The sequence below is a fragment of the Corvus hawaiiensis genome, chromosome 9 (genome assembly GCF_020740725.1).
Source record: "Corvus hawaiiensis isolate bCorHaw1 chromosome 9, bCorHaw1.pri.cur, whole genome shotgun sequence".
Taxonomy (NCBI): domain Eukaryota; kingdom Metazoa; phylum Chordata; class Aves; order Passeriformes; family Corvidae; genus Corvus; species Corvus hawaiiensis.
Window position 1 is genome coordinate 21,489,512 of NC_063221.1, and position 16,910 is coordinate 21,506,421.

At 39.6% G+C, this 16,910-nt stretch overlaps 2 protein-coding genes across 6 annotated transcripts in view; one reads left to right on the forward strand and one right to left on the reverse strand.

The window, feature by feature from the left end:
* ZZZ3 (zinc finger ZZ-type containing 3) overlaps positions 1 to 6,978 on the forward strand; it is a 57,159-nt gene extending 50,181 nt beyond the window's left edge. For 3 of the 4 annotated variants that reach the window (XM_048313358.1, XM_048313356.1, XM_048313357.1), the window contains exons 11-13: positions 2,467 to 2,601; positions 5,180 to 5,280; positions 5,650 to 6,978. In XM_048313358.1, the coding sequence (XP_048169315.1) occupies positions 2,467 to 2,601; positions 5,180 to 5,280; positions 5,650 to 5,794 (381 nt within the window). In that variant the 3' untranslated portion in view covers positions 5,795 to 6,978. The other variant, XM_048313359.1, reaches the window with a different exon arrangement.
* A 1,863-nt stretch (positions 6,979 to 8,841) lies between these two features.
* The window catches only part of AK5 (adenylate kinase 5), a 100,079-nt gene continuing 92,010 nt past the window's right edge, over positions 8,842 to 16,910 (reverse strand). For both annotated transcript variants that reach the window (XM_048313362.1, XM_048313361.1), the window contains exon 14: positions 8,842 to 10,238. In XM_048313362.1, coding sequence (XP_048169319.1) covers positions 10,128 to 10,238 — 111 coding nt within the window. In that variant the 3' untranslated portion in view covers positions 8,842 to 10,127. The remainder of the gene's footprint in view (positions 10,239 to 16,910) is intronic.

Consider the following 16,910-nt stretch of genomic DNA (forward strand, 5'->3'; position numbering starts at 1 on the left):
CCCTGGTAAAATTCAAATGCTATTGGCATCACTGCTTTTTTTTATCTTTTACTGGCTGAATTAATTATGGATTTTGTAAAATCCACTTCAAAGTGTGAACTAAGAGACTGAATTGTCAATCAACAAGCATATTTATGTATTCTTAAAGGCAAATTCTAGTAGACATCCTAACCCAGTGAATTGCTACATCATGGTGTGTGCTACTTTCCAAATTTAACCCATGCAATAATACAGCAAGAATTTAGACATATGTCGTTCCCATTTCCATATAGAATCAAAGAGGGACTATATCCTACTGCTTGGGAGCTGGGCAAGTTTCACAGCTGGTGTGAATCACTGTGGTTTTCCTGTGCTTAGACTGAAGAACCCGACTTGTTAATTCTATTTTTTTTTTGTGAGCCTAGTGACATCTTGTGTGTGAAAAGCTTGTTGCATAACACAAGCATTGAGGCCACCCACTATAAGTCCATTCATTTTCTTTACTGACTTTTTTTACCTGCACTGCATAGCCTTCCTTAATTATTAAATTTACTTATCTATTTCCCAGTCTTAAATTCTGTCTTCACTCATATTCTGTATTCTCTCTCTCTGATGATCTTTCAGCTCACCCACAGACATTCCTGATAACTTTGCGTATTCCAATAAGAGTCTTAAAAGGTGTGGAAAGCAAAATGCATATTAGAAGAGATGCAATGCAGCTGGTTTTGAGCTAACATGCTTTTGTTCTGTATTGTTTTTAAATACATATTTTCTAATTGTTCTGAACAGTTTTCTGAAACATTTTGGTTTTGCCATGGTGTCCTGACTAATAATTAATATAGGCACCATAAATCAACTGGGCTTTATTTTTATTTAGGCAGAAGTTACTGTTTCACATTTTTGCAGTGATAACAGTGGACATGTGCCACACACACTGGAGCACCATTTCCAGATAGATACAGTCCTGGCTTTCAGTAAGGTAGAAGGACACACGGGAGCTCAGTTACCAAAAAGATTCCCACAATCAGTGCAAAATAAAAGCAGTTTGGAAGCAAAAAGGGATTGTAAACTATATTCAGAATGAACATACAGGATTCTGTTCTAGTGTTAAAAGTCAGACCTCTTGGTGACAATCGCTGTCTTGGAGAAAAATACTTTGCATCGTGGTGCAGAAGAAAAGCAGTGTAGCAGGAAAATTATGTTTTCTTTGACTTCACAGTGGAATTACCACATGCTTTTCCTGTGTAAAGACAAAAAAATTTTGCCTGATTATTACCAGTCATAACTATTCCTGAAAAATTATATTTTGGTATAAATGAGTTATTTCCAAGTGAGGACCCACTATTTCTAACAGAGTTAATTTACTTTCCAGGTATGATTTCTTAATTTTGTGAGTAGTCTAATTATTCTAGAACACAGCTACTTACTATTCCAGAATGAATTGTCCACCGAGGGAGCTATTAAAGCTTACTTTATTCAGTATACAGTTACTTCGTGATAGGCAGTTTTTCTCAGAAAAACTTTTGAGATTTGCATGGAAGGTGAATCCCTGGTGAGTGAATTCCCTTACATTTAAGAGAATGTAGCTTATCACTACACAACTGAATCGTGTCATTCAACCATAACTTTCTGAATATTTGCAGTCTAATCCTTTATATAGGCTCATAATTACAATTAAATAATTGATAAGGCTTTTCAGAAATGTAATAAAGCCTCTTCTCTTCACTTCCTTTAATAAACTTACTAAATAATACAGAATCTTCAGTCTTCACAGATTCATAAAAAGGAATGGAAATTACATATTTAGGCTAGATTAGAAGAATTTTAATCACTACCTTGTAGTTGCAATTGTTTTCCCTACCTGAATGTTCCTGTTGGTGCAGGATGTGAAAACTGCTCTACATCAGTACAGAATTGGCATCTTTGGAAACAGGTGACATCTACCAACTACAGCTGCTACAATAAAATCATTACCTTGAAATGAGCATCTGAACTAGAATTAGGGCTTCTGTCCTTTCATAACAGATCCTCAACCTTTGGTGAAGGAAATGGCATGAGAAAAAGCAGAAATTGCGTGTGTTTGAAAAAGAGAGAACCATTTGTTGTACATCTCTGGCAAAGATGTCTGCACTGGCCTGTAGGGAGACAAACTGCTTCATAATTTATGAAAAATAGCAGTCTGTTTTTATAAGCTCTTAAGACACAGTAAAGGGATAAAGGAGTTGGATAACTCTGAAAGTTTTACTCTTTCAGTCATGGCATGGTGCTTCTCATCACATTTTATTCTTACCAGTAAAGGTGAGAAGTTAAGACTGGGTATGGCTGTTACATTTTTTAAAATATTTTCCCAGAATGTTAGAATATATTGCCATCATTTTCTTAAACATTATTAATCATACATCGTGATTTATGGAACAAATATATATCTTACTAGTTACTCTATTCCTACAGTAAGAATGTTTTTCTGGGGTTTTTTACCTCGAACAGGATGAAGAGAGTATTCCAGTAACATATCGAGAGTTACCTGAATACAAAGAACTGTTAGAGTTTAAAAAATTGAAGAAACAGAAACTCCAGCAGATGCATGCAGAAAGTGGGTTTGTGCAGCATGTGGGATTTAAGGTGAGTGCAAGAGATGTTCTTCTGTTACTCAGTGGAATTTAGAAGTCTTCCAAGAGAACGTGGTTTGAATTTCCTGAAGAGATTTTGTTTAATACAGCAAGTTTGGTTCCTTAGTTCTTGTTCACTGTGTCTGTTTTCTGTCATTTTCTTTAGGAAAAACAGCCCACGTCATTCACTCCTTCTGGTAGCTCAGCTTTCACTGAATGCTGATGTTATATGGAAATTAATAAACATTCTGTCTTTTTCTCACCACATTATAAAAATACAGCTTGTATTAGAGCCTTGTTAAATCATGATAGAATTCCATTTTACACTGCATTCTGTTTTGACAGTGATTCATTAATGATAATTTTCTGATTATGAATTTGGAGTAATTTTGGCTCCACCTGAGGCAAAAGAAGGGACAGAGATTTTGGATAAGAGTAATAGATTAATAATTTTTTTTTGTTTTGTACGACGTCACAATCTCATCAAGTGATAACTGACAGAAGTTGAAGCAAGGACATAAAACAGTATTCATGTAAAATTAAGAAAATAAACATTAAGTTAAACTGATGTGTTGCCCCAGTAAGAACTATTAATGGGCAATATGAAAGAAAAGGCATTGTCAAAATCTTATTTTCTGGTTTGCAAGGGATTTTGTGTCTAACTGGTTGGTGTAAGTGTTGGAACAGGGTTTTTTTGTGTTACAGAGCTAGATATATTTTCTAATACCCATTTACATAAGAATGCAAGGATAGTTCAAGGTTCAGTTCAAGTTGGCTGTAAAATTAAGACAGCCTCGTCAGTAGATACTGACAGATTTAAGTTATTAGATCACCAAAGGGCTTTTTATTTTTGTTGGGTTTAGTTAGCATGGTGTGTTTGGCATTTCATTTTGTGGGATTTTTTAAATTAGCATTTTCTTCCCCCCAAAATTTGAAACTTTAATCAGGCAGACCAGACTTTAACAAACTGCTTTTTCTACATAAAATTATCCTGAGAAGTAAATTGGCGTTACACAGTGTCAAGCATTTGAAGTTTGAAAGTTTCTTTGCATTTGAGTTTGAGTGTATTATGCATTACAGTAAGCTGTGAAATCAGGTGATGATGTACTGTTTTCCCTCAGGAAATTCAGTTCATGGGCTGGACAGACCTCACCTAATAAGCAGCTGTTGAGAGCCGTTTTGGTTCTGCACAGCCTTCAGCCTCATTTACTACACATTATTCAACCTGTGCTTTAAATATTGAATTATTGAATCCCATGTGGGCTCTTTATGGCTTTCACTGCTATAATATCCGAGCAATTTGCAAATACTTCTTTTCTTCATTATGAAATGAAAGGCATAGTATTATTTCTGTTTCACAGGGCAGAGAGGAGCTGGAACACAAAAATTAAGGTCAGGGCTTTCCACTGTCTTGGTTCTCAAATTCAGATGACTGGAGCCAATTTTTAAGTTCTAGCATTATTCTGAACTTGATGTTTTCAAAGAACAGCTCCTGGTACGCTTAGTCCCTCCTCATTATCAACGCTCAAACTTGGAGAGCCATCTGTGGAAGGGAGGGATGCAGCTGTGGCAGATCTGTGTGAAAGGTGTTTGTAACCCTGGGTGCCTTAATGGTGGTGACAGGAGCAGGTGCTGTACCAGTGGGTTTCACAGATGCTGAGAGAGAACTTCAGGTTCTGATAGATGGGTAGAGGATGAGCAATGGGAGCAGAGTCTTGTTTCCCACATTTCTTTTTTGTTTTCAGTCCTATCTCTGCAGCACTCTTCATAGAGAGCTTTTCAAAAACCTAAACTTTGTCTGCAAGTCTCATTTTCTTGGTTTCTTTTTTTTGATCAAATATTTTTCCATTTCTGCCCCTATTCTATACCACTGTGAATGTTTCATCTAGTCTTTCATGTTTTGTTTTTACTTTGGCTTTTTCTCTTCATGCCACACGCACTTAGCTTTTGTGTTGTCTCTGATCTTCTTGGGATTAGTTCTTGTCTTGCTCAGTTTTAGTTCTAGACCTCTGTTTCCTTCTCTGAACATACTACTCCCCTTCCTTCCCAGCCACCTGGCTTTTAGTTCCAGGCCACCCGTGATGTGTTACTCCATTTCCCGAGCTGGAAAGTGCATCAGTGTGCCCTGATCTGCAGCCCCCCAGCAGCCCCCCAACAAGCTCTGCTGGTCTGGTCTTACTGCTTCCTTCTGCCACGAAGAGTCTGACATTCCATGTGGCTGGACTTGCGTGAAACATCACGTTCTTGTGCTGTGTCACAGCAGTTCTTAGAGCCAGCTGAGGCTGAGCAGTGTCTGCAGGCAGGGCTGGGCTGCTGGTCTTGAGCAGGATAATGCCAAGATGGAGCATCTGGGGAGTGGGAAGCAAAGCAAAAGCTTGATGGATTCTCAGGGCTCTGGAGGGTCTCTCCTGGAGAATGTGGACTTTTATCCACAAATACGTTGTGGCCCGCGGTGAGGGGAGTTCAGCTGTGTGGGCTGGCAGTAACACACGGACACACAGAGATTCCCATGTGGTGAATTGGTGTGCACTGGTAGCCATGGAAGTGCCTCCAGCTGCTGTTTTCTCAGTGCTCTTCCATCTGCTCCACAGTGTGATAACTGCGGGATTGAACCTATCCAGGGTGTTCGGTGGCACTGCCAAGACTGCCCTCAAGAAATGTCCTTGGATTTCTGTGATTCGTGTTCTGACTGGTGAGCAGCAGCCTGTGCTTCTACTTACTTGTTATTAGATTGAATCTCTCTACTGCATAATTCCTATGTAGGGTGGAAATCTTTGCTCCAGCACAAGGCACATATCCTGTGTTGGGTAAAGTAGAAGATAATTTGGCATCTATTTGTGGGAGATACATGTTGTAAGCAGATTCTGGATGTACAATTTTATTTTTTTAATATAGTGGACAGATAGGTTTGGTACAGTTAAATAGAGGGGGGAATTAGACTTTATTGAATGAATTGCTATCCAATTTGGTATGAATCTGTTCATATGATCACTGTTTCTGAAAGTTAAAGATAAGGAAAATATTTGACTTTTAAACTGTTATCTTTTTCTTTCCCTTGCAGTCTGCATGAAACAGAGATTCATAAGGAAGATCACCAGTTAGAACCTATTTACAGAGCAGAGACATTTTTAGACAGAGACTACTGCATGTCCCAGGGCACCAGTTACAATTATCTTGACCCAAACTACTTTCCAGCAAATAGATGACATGGGAAGCAGATCTACCATCTTGGGTTTACTATCCTCTTTGAAAAATAACAATGGCACCATTGTTAATTCTGTGCACATTTTGGAAAGACTCTGCTTTCCCTGAAATGTCACTCACAGCATGACAGCTTCCTGGGTGTACTTGTCAAACTACAGCTTTGAGCTGTCATGGTTCTAGATCACTGAACAGCAGCTGAACATTCCTAGTGTGCAGAAGGTTTCACTGGGAGACTTTTCTATCACCACATTAGTCACTTTTAGGTGGTGAATCTAAACAAAAGAAAAACATACAAAAGGGTGAGCCAGAAATGAGAGCACACATTAAAGATAGAGTAAATTCCAAAGGCTTTGAAGAACTTGGTTATAATGAGATCCAGAGGAGATGAAGTATTTATATAAAAACAGTTTAGTAGCTTGCAGTTTTGTTGTGAAATAGTTTTCAGCACAGTAACTGACTTCTTTAGGCAAGGTTTTAACCAATGACAGTGTTTGCTTCTAGGCTGTACTCTAAAAATACTCACTGTCTCAGCGATGGCTGGCTACAGGCCTTTATTCAATCGGAGCTGCTTAATCATGTTGACCTTCAATTTTTAAATTTTTTTTTAAAACCACAATGAACTCTATTTACCAACAGTGAAGCACTACAGGGGGCAACTGTGGCATTGCTTCCTTAACCAGCTCATGGTGTGTGAATGTTATAAAATTGTCACTCAGATATATTTTTTACATGTAATGTTATATAAGATGATCATGTGATGTGTACAAAATATGGTGAAAAGTGCCAGTGCTAGTAACTGTGTAAAGTCTCTAATACTCAACATTAACTCCTTTAAAATAAAATACACAGCCTTCTGCCTCTGTATTTGGAGTTGTTAGTGCAACTCATCAAAGAAAACTGCCTAATATAAATCATATATATGGTAATAATTTTTCCTCTTTTGTAGTCTGCACAAGATCCATGAAAGATTGTATTTTTATTACTATTTAAACAGTGATTAAATTTAGCCTGAGCAGTGAGCAAGGGTTCACATGCATTCTTTTATACTGCTGGATTTTGTTGTGCATCATTTAAAACATTTTGTATGTTTCTTCTTATCTGTGTATACAGTATGTTCTTAAATAATGTTCAATTGTCAGGAGAACTGTGAGAAATAAACTATGTGGGTACAGTCTGTTTATATATAGAATGCTTGCTGTGACTTCCTTTCTGTGTAGTTCTGACTCTTTAATCAAGATGGAAATCGTGTACAGGACGCTTGGATCGGTCACCCAGCCCTCACTGCGCAGCCCCGCGAGACGCCCGGCCCCGCCTCCGCTGCTCTCTGCGAGGGGCTGCGGCTGCTCGGCGCTGCTCAGCCCGCTCTGGCCCTGGCAGGGTTAGCATTCCAGTTCTCTCCTTCCTCACTCACAGACTTCTTTGTCAGATCACAGAAAATCCAGATTTTAGTAGCCTTGGTACAGTGTATACCATTGTCTGAGAAGCTTTGTAATTATTGTGACATATTTTACTTAATATATTTTTTATTGAAATGTATAGCTTGTGATTCAGAAACACTTGATTATTTTATAACTGTAATAGACTTCTAGTTGCTTTGAAACTAGAATACTCAGAGCAATTAGCTAGAAAACAAACGAATTTGACTTTAAAAGATGGCAATAAGAAGGGTAATTGGCTGGCTGCACCTGGTAACTCTAATTATAAATTGATCAGTATTAATTTTTGCAATAACTTTAGGTGTAGCTATTTTTTGCTTCAGAAAAAAAAAATTTAGGCATTTAATCTATTTAGTAAGTAATACAATACAGTTGCTGAAACACTGAGCAAGTATCATATGTAAACATATCTCACGTATCTCGTATACTTAGATAAATTTAATAAACCTTAAAAAAACACAACACAAAACTCACATGATGTATTTTAGTTTTAATTGGAAAAGATACTGCTCTGAGAGGCCTCCTAATACCATAAAAATGTGCTTTCCACATCATTCGTGCTCTTTATAGGAAACTAGAGTTGGTGAAGATGTATTATCGGGAAGAGGATCTGTGGTAACATTCATTTTCTGTTTATATCCTGAAAAAAATTATGGGAATAAAATAAGAAAAGTAAATTAAAGAAAATAGTCATCAATTTAGGATAGCTTGGAAAGAACAAAAGATCTTGGTATCCTTGGAACAAGGTTGGAAGCCAAAGTGTAATTTCGAGTCTGAATCACCCAAGAAAGAAGTGTCTTGGATAAGTCCTCTTTTATTGAATATGTATAAATATTAATGTTTCCCTATGCATGCATATACAGCTGTTTCTCCTGCATACATTATGAACGTATGCAAATGGGTATCTAATGCACATACACCAAATCAAGCATGGAGGTTTTTTGGTTTTTTCCACAGAAAAGACAGAAGAAACAGAAAGAAAAATTAAAGTGAAAGTGTATGGTAAATAATTGTAATTTGATTTAAAAAAAACCCCAACAAAATAGCAGCTGACTGTTGCCTTTGCTCCCATCTTGCACAAGTATGAGACTCCACACTTTATAACTTCTACTGTAATTAAAGATCATAGAAAATACTCCAGAAAACCTACCCAGATGAATTTGCAACTTTATGGTAACTGCAGAGTATCCTACTTCTAAAAAGAACCGCCGGCAGCAGCACCTGCTGGTGCGTCAGGGCTCGTGTAGCCAGAGCTGCCCTCTGGAGCTGGTGTGGTACTGCAGGCGCTGCTGCTGCTGCTCAATGGCACTGGCTGGAGCTGGAGAAGCACTTCTTAGAGCATCAGAGGTAAAATGTAGGCTATAGAAGGACCCAGGAAAGAAGGAACATCCAGGATATGAAGGATAAGAACATGTGTAAAACAGACCCTAAAAATTAATTGAATTAGCATCTACAGGGCAAATGCTAAGGAAGAAAAGGAAACAGAAGAATCTGCCCTGATTGGAAAAAGGACATACTCTGTAAGCATGCTGATTTGAGCTATATTTTCAAGTCATGTACTGTGCTTTGAAAAGGATTAAACCCACATGTACTGTAACAGAAATCACTACTCCTCATTTTTGTACATGTTTTATTTGTATTATGTCTCCATTACAAGAAAGGTAACTTTAAAAATGCAAATCTGCTGCATAAAGTACACCTTTGACAGTACAAGCAATCATGCAACCCACTTTCACTGTGAATTCATCCAGTAGTTCCAGTAAAAGGATGCAGTTACTTTACAGGAATGTCAAACAAGCTTCTATTTAGCTGTCAGTATACCAAAGAAACTCCACAATATTTTGGTTAACCTAATGGAAATACGCTATGACTTTTACAGACTTTTTTGCAGATTACAGATAAATGGCTTACTAAAGGTGCAAGCAACATGAATCAAATAATCCCTGACATGTTCCTTTTTTGTTGGTTTCCCACCCCACCACACCCCCCCCAAGTTTTGGCAATGCCAGTACAAGACAATAGATAATGATCTGAATTTTGCATTTGAAATACTTCCAAAGTGTAATTTAAAGATGACATGAGATGTTCTGGCTCATAATCAACTTTACATATAGACTTTAATAGCTATAGTACAACTGCTGTTGACATGGATCATTACTGGATTGCACACTTGACTATACAATACAATCATCATTCTCAGCTCACAAAACTGGGAAGTCAGTTATAAAATCATAACATTCCCAGCAGAAGACAAGACTGTCTCAAAAATGGTGTCTGCTCCCCAATAATGGATTGACAGACTTCCACAACATTCAACTGTATCTTCAATTAATTTTTCTCCTTGCAATAGTGTTCTGGGGATGTGTGAAAAGTTTATTTTAACTTCTAGCTTGACTAATTCCAGCTCTCTTACAGCTACATGCTACAGAGAACAGGTTTTAGTCACTAAAGCCCAAGAACAAGCTAAGTGACACCACAAAAGTTAATACTGTTAGTTAAAAGAAAATAACCAGTGGGAAACCTGTATGCAATAACCCTAATGTCAGTCTGCTGGACAGTGACTGGGGTGGGTGGAGAGCTCCCTGCTGGCCAGGCACTGTCCCATTTCCCATGGAATGTGTGTGACCATGAAATACAAAGCACAGCTGCTGCTCACCTCGCTGCTTTTCGCCCGTGAAGAGCAAACACCCAAGAAAACAAAATACAGTTCTTAGAGTGGGGTTAGCATACAGAGCACTTTCTGTTGAGTGTATTGTCAGAACAAAGATTTCATCTAGAGTAACACACCACATGCACAAATTCCAGATACCTCTCAAGAAAGCAGCACTGCTTTGACCAGCAAATCGTGGCTGTGGGGGGGTGCACGTGGGCGAGGCTGTGTACACACCAGTACACACCATTACTGCATTTCTGGTGAGAAAGAAAATGCTGCCTCTTCCTTTTTCAGAAAAGAGTCAATTGTCTTGCAGATTTCCAGAAAAACATCTTCCTGTGTTCCTTCTGCATCAACCTGTGAAGCAGGAAAAAACAAGTTTTGATTAAATTACAAATTATTATCTCACAATCTAAACATTGGCACAAAAAACCAGGTCTAATATAAAATGAAAGTCATTCTGCTTCGTGGTAGAAGCATTCTCATGGAGAGGAGCAGCTTCAATAAACCAGATTACTCATTTTGTTTCCACAGATTTACGTAAGAAGGTTCCACAGGCTTGATTGTCTATAGCAAAGTACATTAGTCAAGTGAAGGAGCTTAAAATCTTAAGTACTCAGGTTTTGAAGTAAAGTTACACCTTTGATACAGAACAGTTGCCAAGGGCTCTTTGCCCATCGCTCCAGCCTGTTGAGGTCCTTCTGAAGGGCTGCACAGCACTCTGGGTTTTGGCTGCTCCACAGTAACTTAGCAAATCCCTGTGTTTCTGTGCATTTATATTTGAAAGCTTGGTGAACTGGTTCTGGTTTTATGACATCCTTTGCCCCTGTCTTCTATAGGGGCACTGCTTTTGTGGTAGAACTCAACTTTCATCGAAGCAATTTTTTTCTTTAACACCCCAAAGATTCAGTTTTCTGATCAAGTTATTTTTCATTACTGTACTTGACAAAAACAAGACCAATTTACTTTCCTATGCTGAGGAAGAGAAAGCTGCATTTTGGCAGTGAGGAATGACGTTTGCAGCCAGTAATATTTTTCTGTATTCCCTGGAAAATGTGAGGCAGAACTGAGCTGTTCTGAGCAATGAGTTTCACGTCCATCCCATGCTGTGTCACTTGAGGAAGCAGAGCTGTCTTTTGCCCTCACAGCAGTGACAGAAGCAGTTTTCACACTGGCTGTGTACACCACACAGATGCATCTGCTGATTATTCCTTTCCTCAAATGCCTGCTGAGAGCTTTGGTCTTTACTCAAAAGCAAGCTTCTTCTCTGCTTTGCCATGCTTAGTTTTTCATGTATGCATGACATGGAGTTTGCACAAAATTAAATGGACCCATGATAACTTTGCCAAGGGATCTTTTTCTGAACTGCTGCATTTTCATCTCCAAGTTGCTGGCTAGAATGCCAGACAATTGTAGTGTTTGAAGGGGACATTTCTGACCATAATACTTTCTGCCATCTCTTTGGTCTGCAGGAGAATTAAAGGAGTTTCATATTCAAATAAATGTATTTTTAAATAGGCCAAGAAATTCTGCTCAGATATGGTGTTGTCTTGCAGCCAGCTCCTGTACAGCTTACTGCACTCCATGTACATCTAAGTCCCTTGGTGCAGAGTCCTGTGTGGGAGTCAGCAGCTGCTCCTTGCAGAGATCCAGCAGGGACTGCAGGCACTCTCCATTGCTTGGTGTCGCTCTTGGTGGCATCCACAGATGCTGCGAAGTCTGCTCCCTGGTGCATCCTGTTGGAAGTGCTGGCACATCTCACCAGCCCATTCCACACCCAGAGCTGCAGCAGTGGATACCCAGCCTGGCCTGACTGAGCCCAGTCCCCTCGGGCCCACTGCAGGGGTATGTGACAGTGGGAGCTGAGCTGCCCTCGGCCCCCGGGCCAGCTCCCAGGCCATGGTTCCCTTGCCTCCTTCACTGTCCCTCGTGGTGGCATTTGCTGCTGCTGCTGCTGCCACTTTTTGCAGAGCTGAGGCAGGAGCAGGCACGTGCTGGTGCCTTAGAAGGGGCAGTTCTCCCTCAAGGGCTGCACATCTTCCAGAAGTGTTTAGAACTGGGGGGGTACTTACTATTAGCAAAGACCAAATGGGAGCGCTGAACCATTCTGGACCAAATGTCTACCTCCTCCAGTTACAACCAGCAACTCTCATCTCAGCTGCTATAAAACACCTTGTTTTGCCTGTCTCCAGTGCCAAGACAACTACTTTCATATGGCTATCCCACAGGAAGTACACCACACTCAGGGTGAAGGCCACAGCCATTTCAAAGCTCTTGTCTTAGTATGTATTTTTATTACCTCTTTACTTCATAAATACTTCTTCACAGTCCAACTGATCTAATCTAACAGCACAGCTGATTGCCACTGGATTTTTGGTGACCTCTTTAGAACTGGGACTGATACTCAGGTCTAGATCTAGGGAGTTGTGATGAAGAATCAGTTCTGCAAGCATGGAAATTGCTGCCCTTTATGATGGGCTGGAACGCTGACTTCCTAACAGTAGCAGTAAAATATGGATGGGCCTAACAACAGCCCCAGTGCTTCCCATGCTGGCCTCCTAAGTAACAAAGGCCCAATTCATAAAACTAACTTAACATCGTGGCACAGAACTAACTTAATGTGCCAATAATTCACATCTAGTACTACAGTAACTTAACAATACTCTCAGCAGCTCCAGAGAGAAAACTTTGTATTTCTCTTTCCCAGAATATAACAAACCTCATAAATTAGGCCTGTTTTCAAGGCTATTTAAGGCTGGCTTCTCATAAAACAAGATCCATATACAGTTTTCCACAGATTTGAAATGTAGCTATGGCTTTTGGTAACTTCAGAGAAATTTAATGAGCTCATATGAAAAATTATTGGAGTAACCATCCCTATAGTACAATGTTGTTCGTTTTATCATTAAAATCAGCCAATTAAGTTTTCTGTCAACAAATTTCCATTTGTTGTAGGTTTTGAAATTTAGAACCCTAAACATGTACTGCCACTGAGAAGAACCTGACTGTCTGTAGAGAGGATGGCTGAGGACAGACTCTGGAATAAACTCACTAGTTAGAACCTTCTTACTGAAGGTCAGTCAAGTTTAGCTTTGTTGTCACTAACATTTATGTCTTCATCATTAAAGTGTGTTAGAAAACCAATGAGAGACTGTGCAGCACCTGGTTCTCAGAGCAATGGATCAAGCTGTCTGTAAATCCACTGAAAACACACTGCCCTGAGACCGATTCACATTAGGCATGAATTTTCTGCTGTTTTATCTATAAGCCCCTGCCAATGTTTCTGATGTATCTTTCTAGATCAGTGTCTCATCTAATGGGCCACAAATCACCAAGGAGGGAATAGAGAATCACTTGTTCCTTTGTTCCCCACATCCTTATCTATCAGGGTTAATGGGTCTCTGAGAACCTTTCAAAAGATGGAAATAAACCACATACCTGCTCTCACTATTACCATTGATTGCCCCTTCTTGGAAGGGGGAACTTGTCCCTCCCCACACACACTTCTAATGGGATCACAAGGGAAGGCTCACAAGTGGAAGACTGGGAGAGGGTAGATGGTCACATGTTCTTTCATGATGGTTATGGAAAATGTGACTTCAACTGATTTTAGAAAGAAATAGTAGAACAACACTGAGGAAAAAAAAAAAAGAAAGGAAATAAGCACAGAAAAACGAACTTCTGTTGGACTTTGTAGGCTAAGCTTTCACAGCATGTGATCTGAAATAGTCAAAGTTTTTGGACATCCTTAATCCTCTGCTCTGGCCTGCTTAGCTTATTTGTTAGACTACTGCCCTTTTCCTCAGGTGACTTTGAACAGGAAACTTGTATTTAAGACACCTACCAGGTGTCTTATGTTAGCTAGGTAGGATCAGGGCTGTCTTGCTTGACTACCAATGCATTGCTCTTCTCTTTTACTTACTACCCTCCTACATACTGTCACTTCAAAAAAGCTTTAAAGGATGAGTCAGATATTAAAAACAATCTCTTTTTTTCTCCCTTTCTTCGCAGTTGTCAGAGGGCCATATATTGGAAGGGATTTACATTTAGCCATGTCAAAACACAAGTAGGTGTCTACTAAATTTTCAGATACACTTTTCTGTCCAGCTGCCTTGGAAATCACTGAGAAATAGATTTAAAACCAACGGTATCGACCTGCTTACTACTACTATAATACATTCAGTTTCATTTAATTTAATTTCGTTAATCTGAAGCACCTGATTCCCACAGAATCAGTCAGTTTGCAGGCAATGTTTTTGAGAGTAGTGCTTTCAGCCCTTGCATTTCCAGTACCAGGTCTTTACTGAAAAGCAATCACTTGCTGTCCTTAGCAGCAGGTGGGTGTTCTGTAACTGACTACGAAAGAAATTATGGCATATTAAACTAAATCCCCAGAACATGATTTTTTTAAAAAATTATTTGAAAAATTTCTATATTATTAATCACAACTACTTTACCTTCCAGAACACAATTTAGAAACGTAATGCCTCAGCAGAAAAGTGAGAACACTGTTGCCTTTGCCCTTCATTCTTCAGTTAATTTTCCCTTGAAAATACATACAGTTCTTCATCTCAGCAGGGTGCTGGAAGGATTGTTGTTATTTATTATTGTCAGGTTCACAGGTGTTTCATCTGCACCCACAGCCTTGACCCTCTGTCCATGCCTCAAACCTCCACTGCTGAGCAGAAACATGAAGAGGTAATCTTGGCCAAAGGGAAATTTCCAACACAATCCTGATCTTTTGTCAGCTTCACCAGGTCACTGTTGTTGTTCAGAGGTCAGCAGAATGGAAAAATGTTCCAGTTCCAAATAGCATATTAGTTAGTTAAGAATGTACCTATGCACAATAACTCCAGGTTGGAGAAGGTCATAAAATCCTCAAGGATTAAAGTGGGAATGCTGTTACAACCATATACCTTTGTCTCTTCTGTGCAAGTAAAGCAAGGAGAGAATTCCCAATGAGTTCAGAGGAAGCCAGGTCAGACCTGAGCTTTTCTGTCTGCACGGTGTTCGTCAGGCTCCATCCAACCATGCCTTAACGCCTGTTCCAGTGCACAGAGCAAGAAAGCTCCTTCGACACTGTACTCTCACCACACCTTGATGTGGTGTGACAGATCAGTTCCTGCTCTGCTGAGTGCTCACCCAACATTAATTCCCACACCAGACCTTCTGCTGGCCTTCTGCCCAGGACCAAATTCTACATTTGCATATTTAATCAGCCTGTTTCAGGACTGAAAACCTTTGGAGTGGATAGGACAAGTTAAATACATACCACTGTTGTCATGTACTGTTCCCAGTCTCTGGAAAACTTTGTCCAACCCTAAATACACTTAAACTGGAGAAATTAAACAACACCAGTATGCCAACCCATTTTCTTGTTAAACAAGTCTATTTCTGATTTTCTTTTCTGTGGCCAAGTGGGGCTGGGTGCTAAAGTCAAGCCCTATAAAACATGATCACTTATACAATTAATATTTAGAATTTAGTGGTCCTTAGCCACATGCTCCAGTAAGCTGACTAGAAAAGGTTAATACCAAGTCTTCATGGAAGTTAGTGGGATTTAGACTCTAATATTCCTCTAGAATCTCAACACCCACTCCTCTGTATGCTTAAGAAAGTGCATTGCTGCAATCTCAAGGGACATAAAGCTCACGTGGGCCTTTACTGAAGAGCTGCTCCTGTTGAAAAACCAAACCTAGGCAGGAATCAAAGATTCTTTTAGACCCTTCTTCTCTTCCTCTCTTAAACAGCTTCTCTTCAGATGCTTTGGCCACTGCTTATCCTGGGATCACAGACTGATCTGGATCTCCAAATAGCACCTTTAGGAAGGCATCACTTCCCTGAAGCTGTTGGATCCCACCAGCTTTGACTAAGAAAAAGAGTGCACAACCTCTGATCTGTAGTTACATGGAGGTCCATGGGTGATTTAAAATAAATCCATGAATGTAGGTGAGAATTTATTTTAAGGGGTCTTCAAATCATCACTGGTAAATTAATGTTGGTAGCTTTGTCTGAAATGGATAGGAAACACACACAGTTCTTCCAGGAAACAGAGTTCTAGAGGCAGCAGCATCTCCATGGGAGCATTAACATCTTCAGCCAGCACTGGTCTGTGTTGGAGAGTGATAAAACCCACTTAGGAATGGACAGCTTCCCAAGGCTGAAAACATGTGATATTTTAATTAAAATCAGCAAGAAAAATATTAAACATGTTAGACTGCCTCTAGGTAAAGTCTCAGTCTTCTCTATGTGTGTATGATATTACAAATAACAAAATCAAGGACTATTTTAGCCCAGCCTGCACCAAAAAAAAATTGCAGTCAGAAGTTGTACTTGATATATTTGATCAGAAGTTATTAGAGTCAATTGTTCTGCTTTCCACCTGAATTTCCTTTCATCATTCAGAGAACACCCAGTGGCTGCTGATGTCAATGCTTGGCTGTTAGTAGAATCTGTTGCTATGAATAAGAAGCTAACCCCGTGTCCTGGGAATTGCAAACTTCCCCTTGACTCTTGCTTTCTTCAACACATGTAGCTTAAACATATCCACCTCTAAAATAGGTTTAAAAGACATTTTCCATGGTAATGTTGATAAAGCTGGTTTTACAAAGCATTCATACCCAATGGTTCCACCTGGAAGATGGATGTATGGTAAACACTATATTCACCAGAAGCAAGTTCAGACAACGTACAGACATTGTGAGGAAAGCAGTGTAGGCACTGTTCAACCAAAGCACGGGTATTTTCTAACATGCAAACATACAATGTCAGCTTCCCCAAAACTAATGGTATGAGTACAAATCACATATCCAGCTCTGACCCACAGATTAGGCAAGTTCCTTAAGGAGCTAATGAGCTACCAGCTTTCAAAGAAAGACTGCATGTTTTGCCATTACATAGGAGATGGAGCAGGAACTTGCAGCAGAAGCATTAAGGGAGGGCAAGGAAAGTCTATGTCAAGTGAAATGAGGCAGATCATGAATGCAAAATCTGTGTGAAAGTATTAAGTGCAGTTTCACTCTCTTTGGG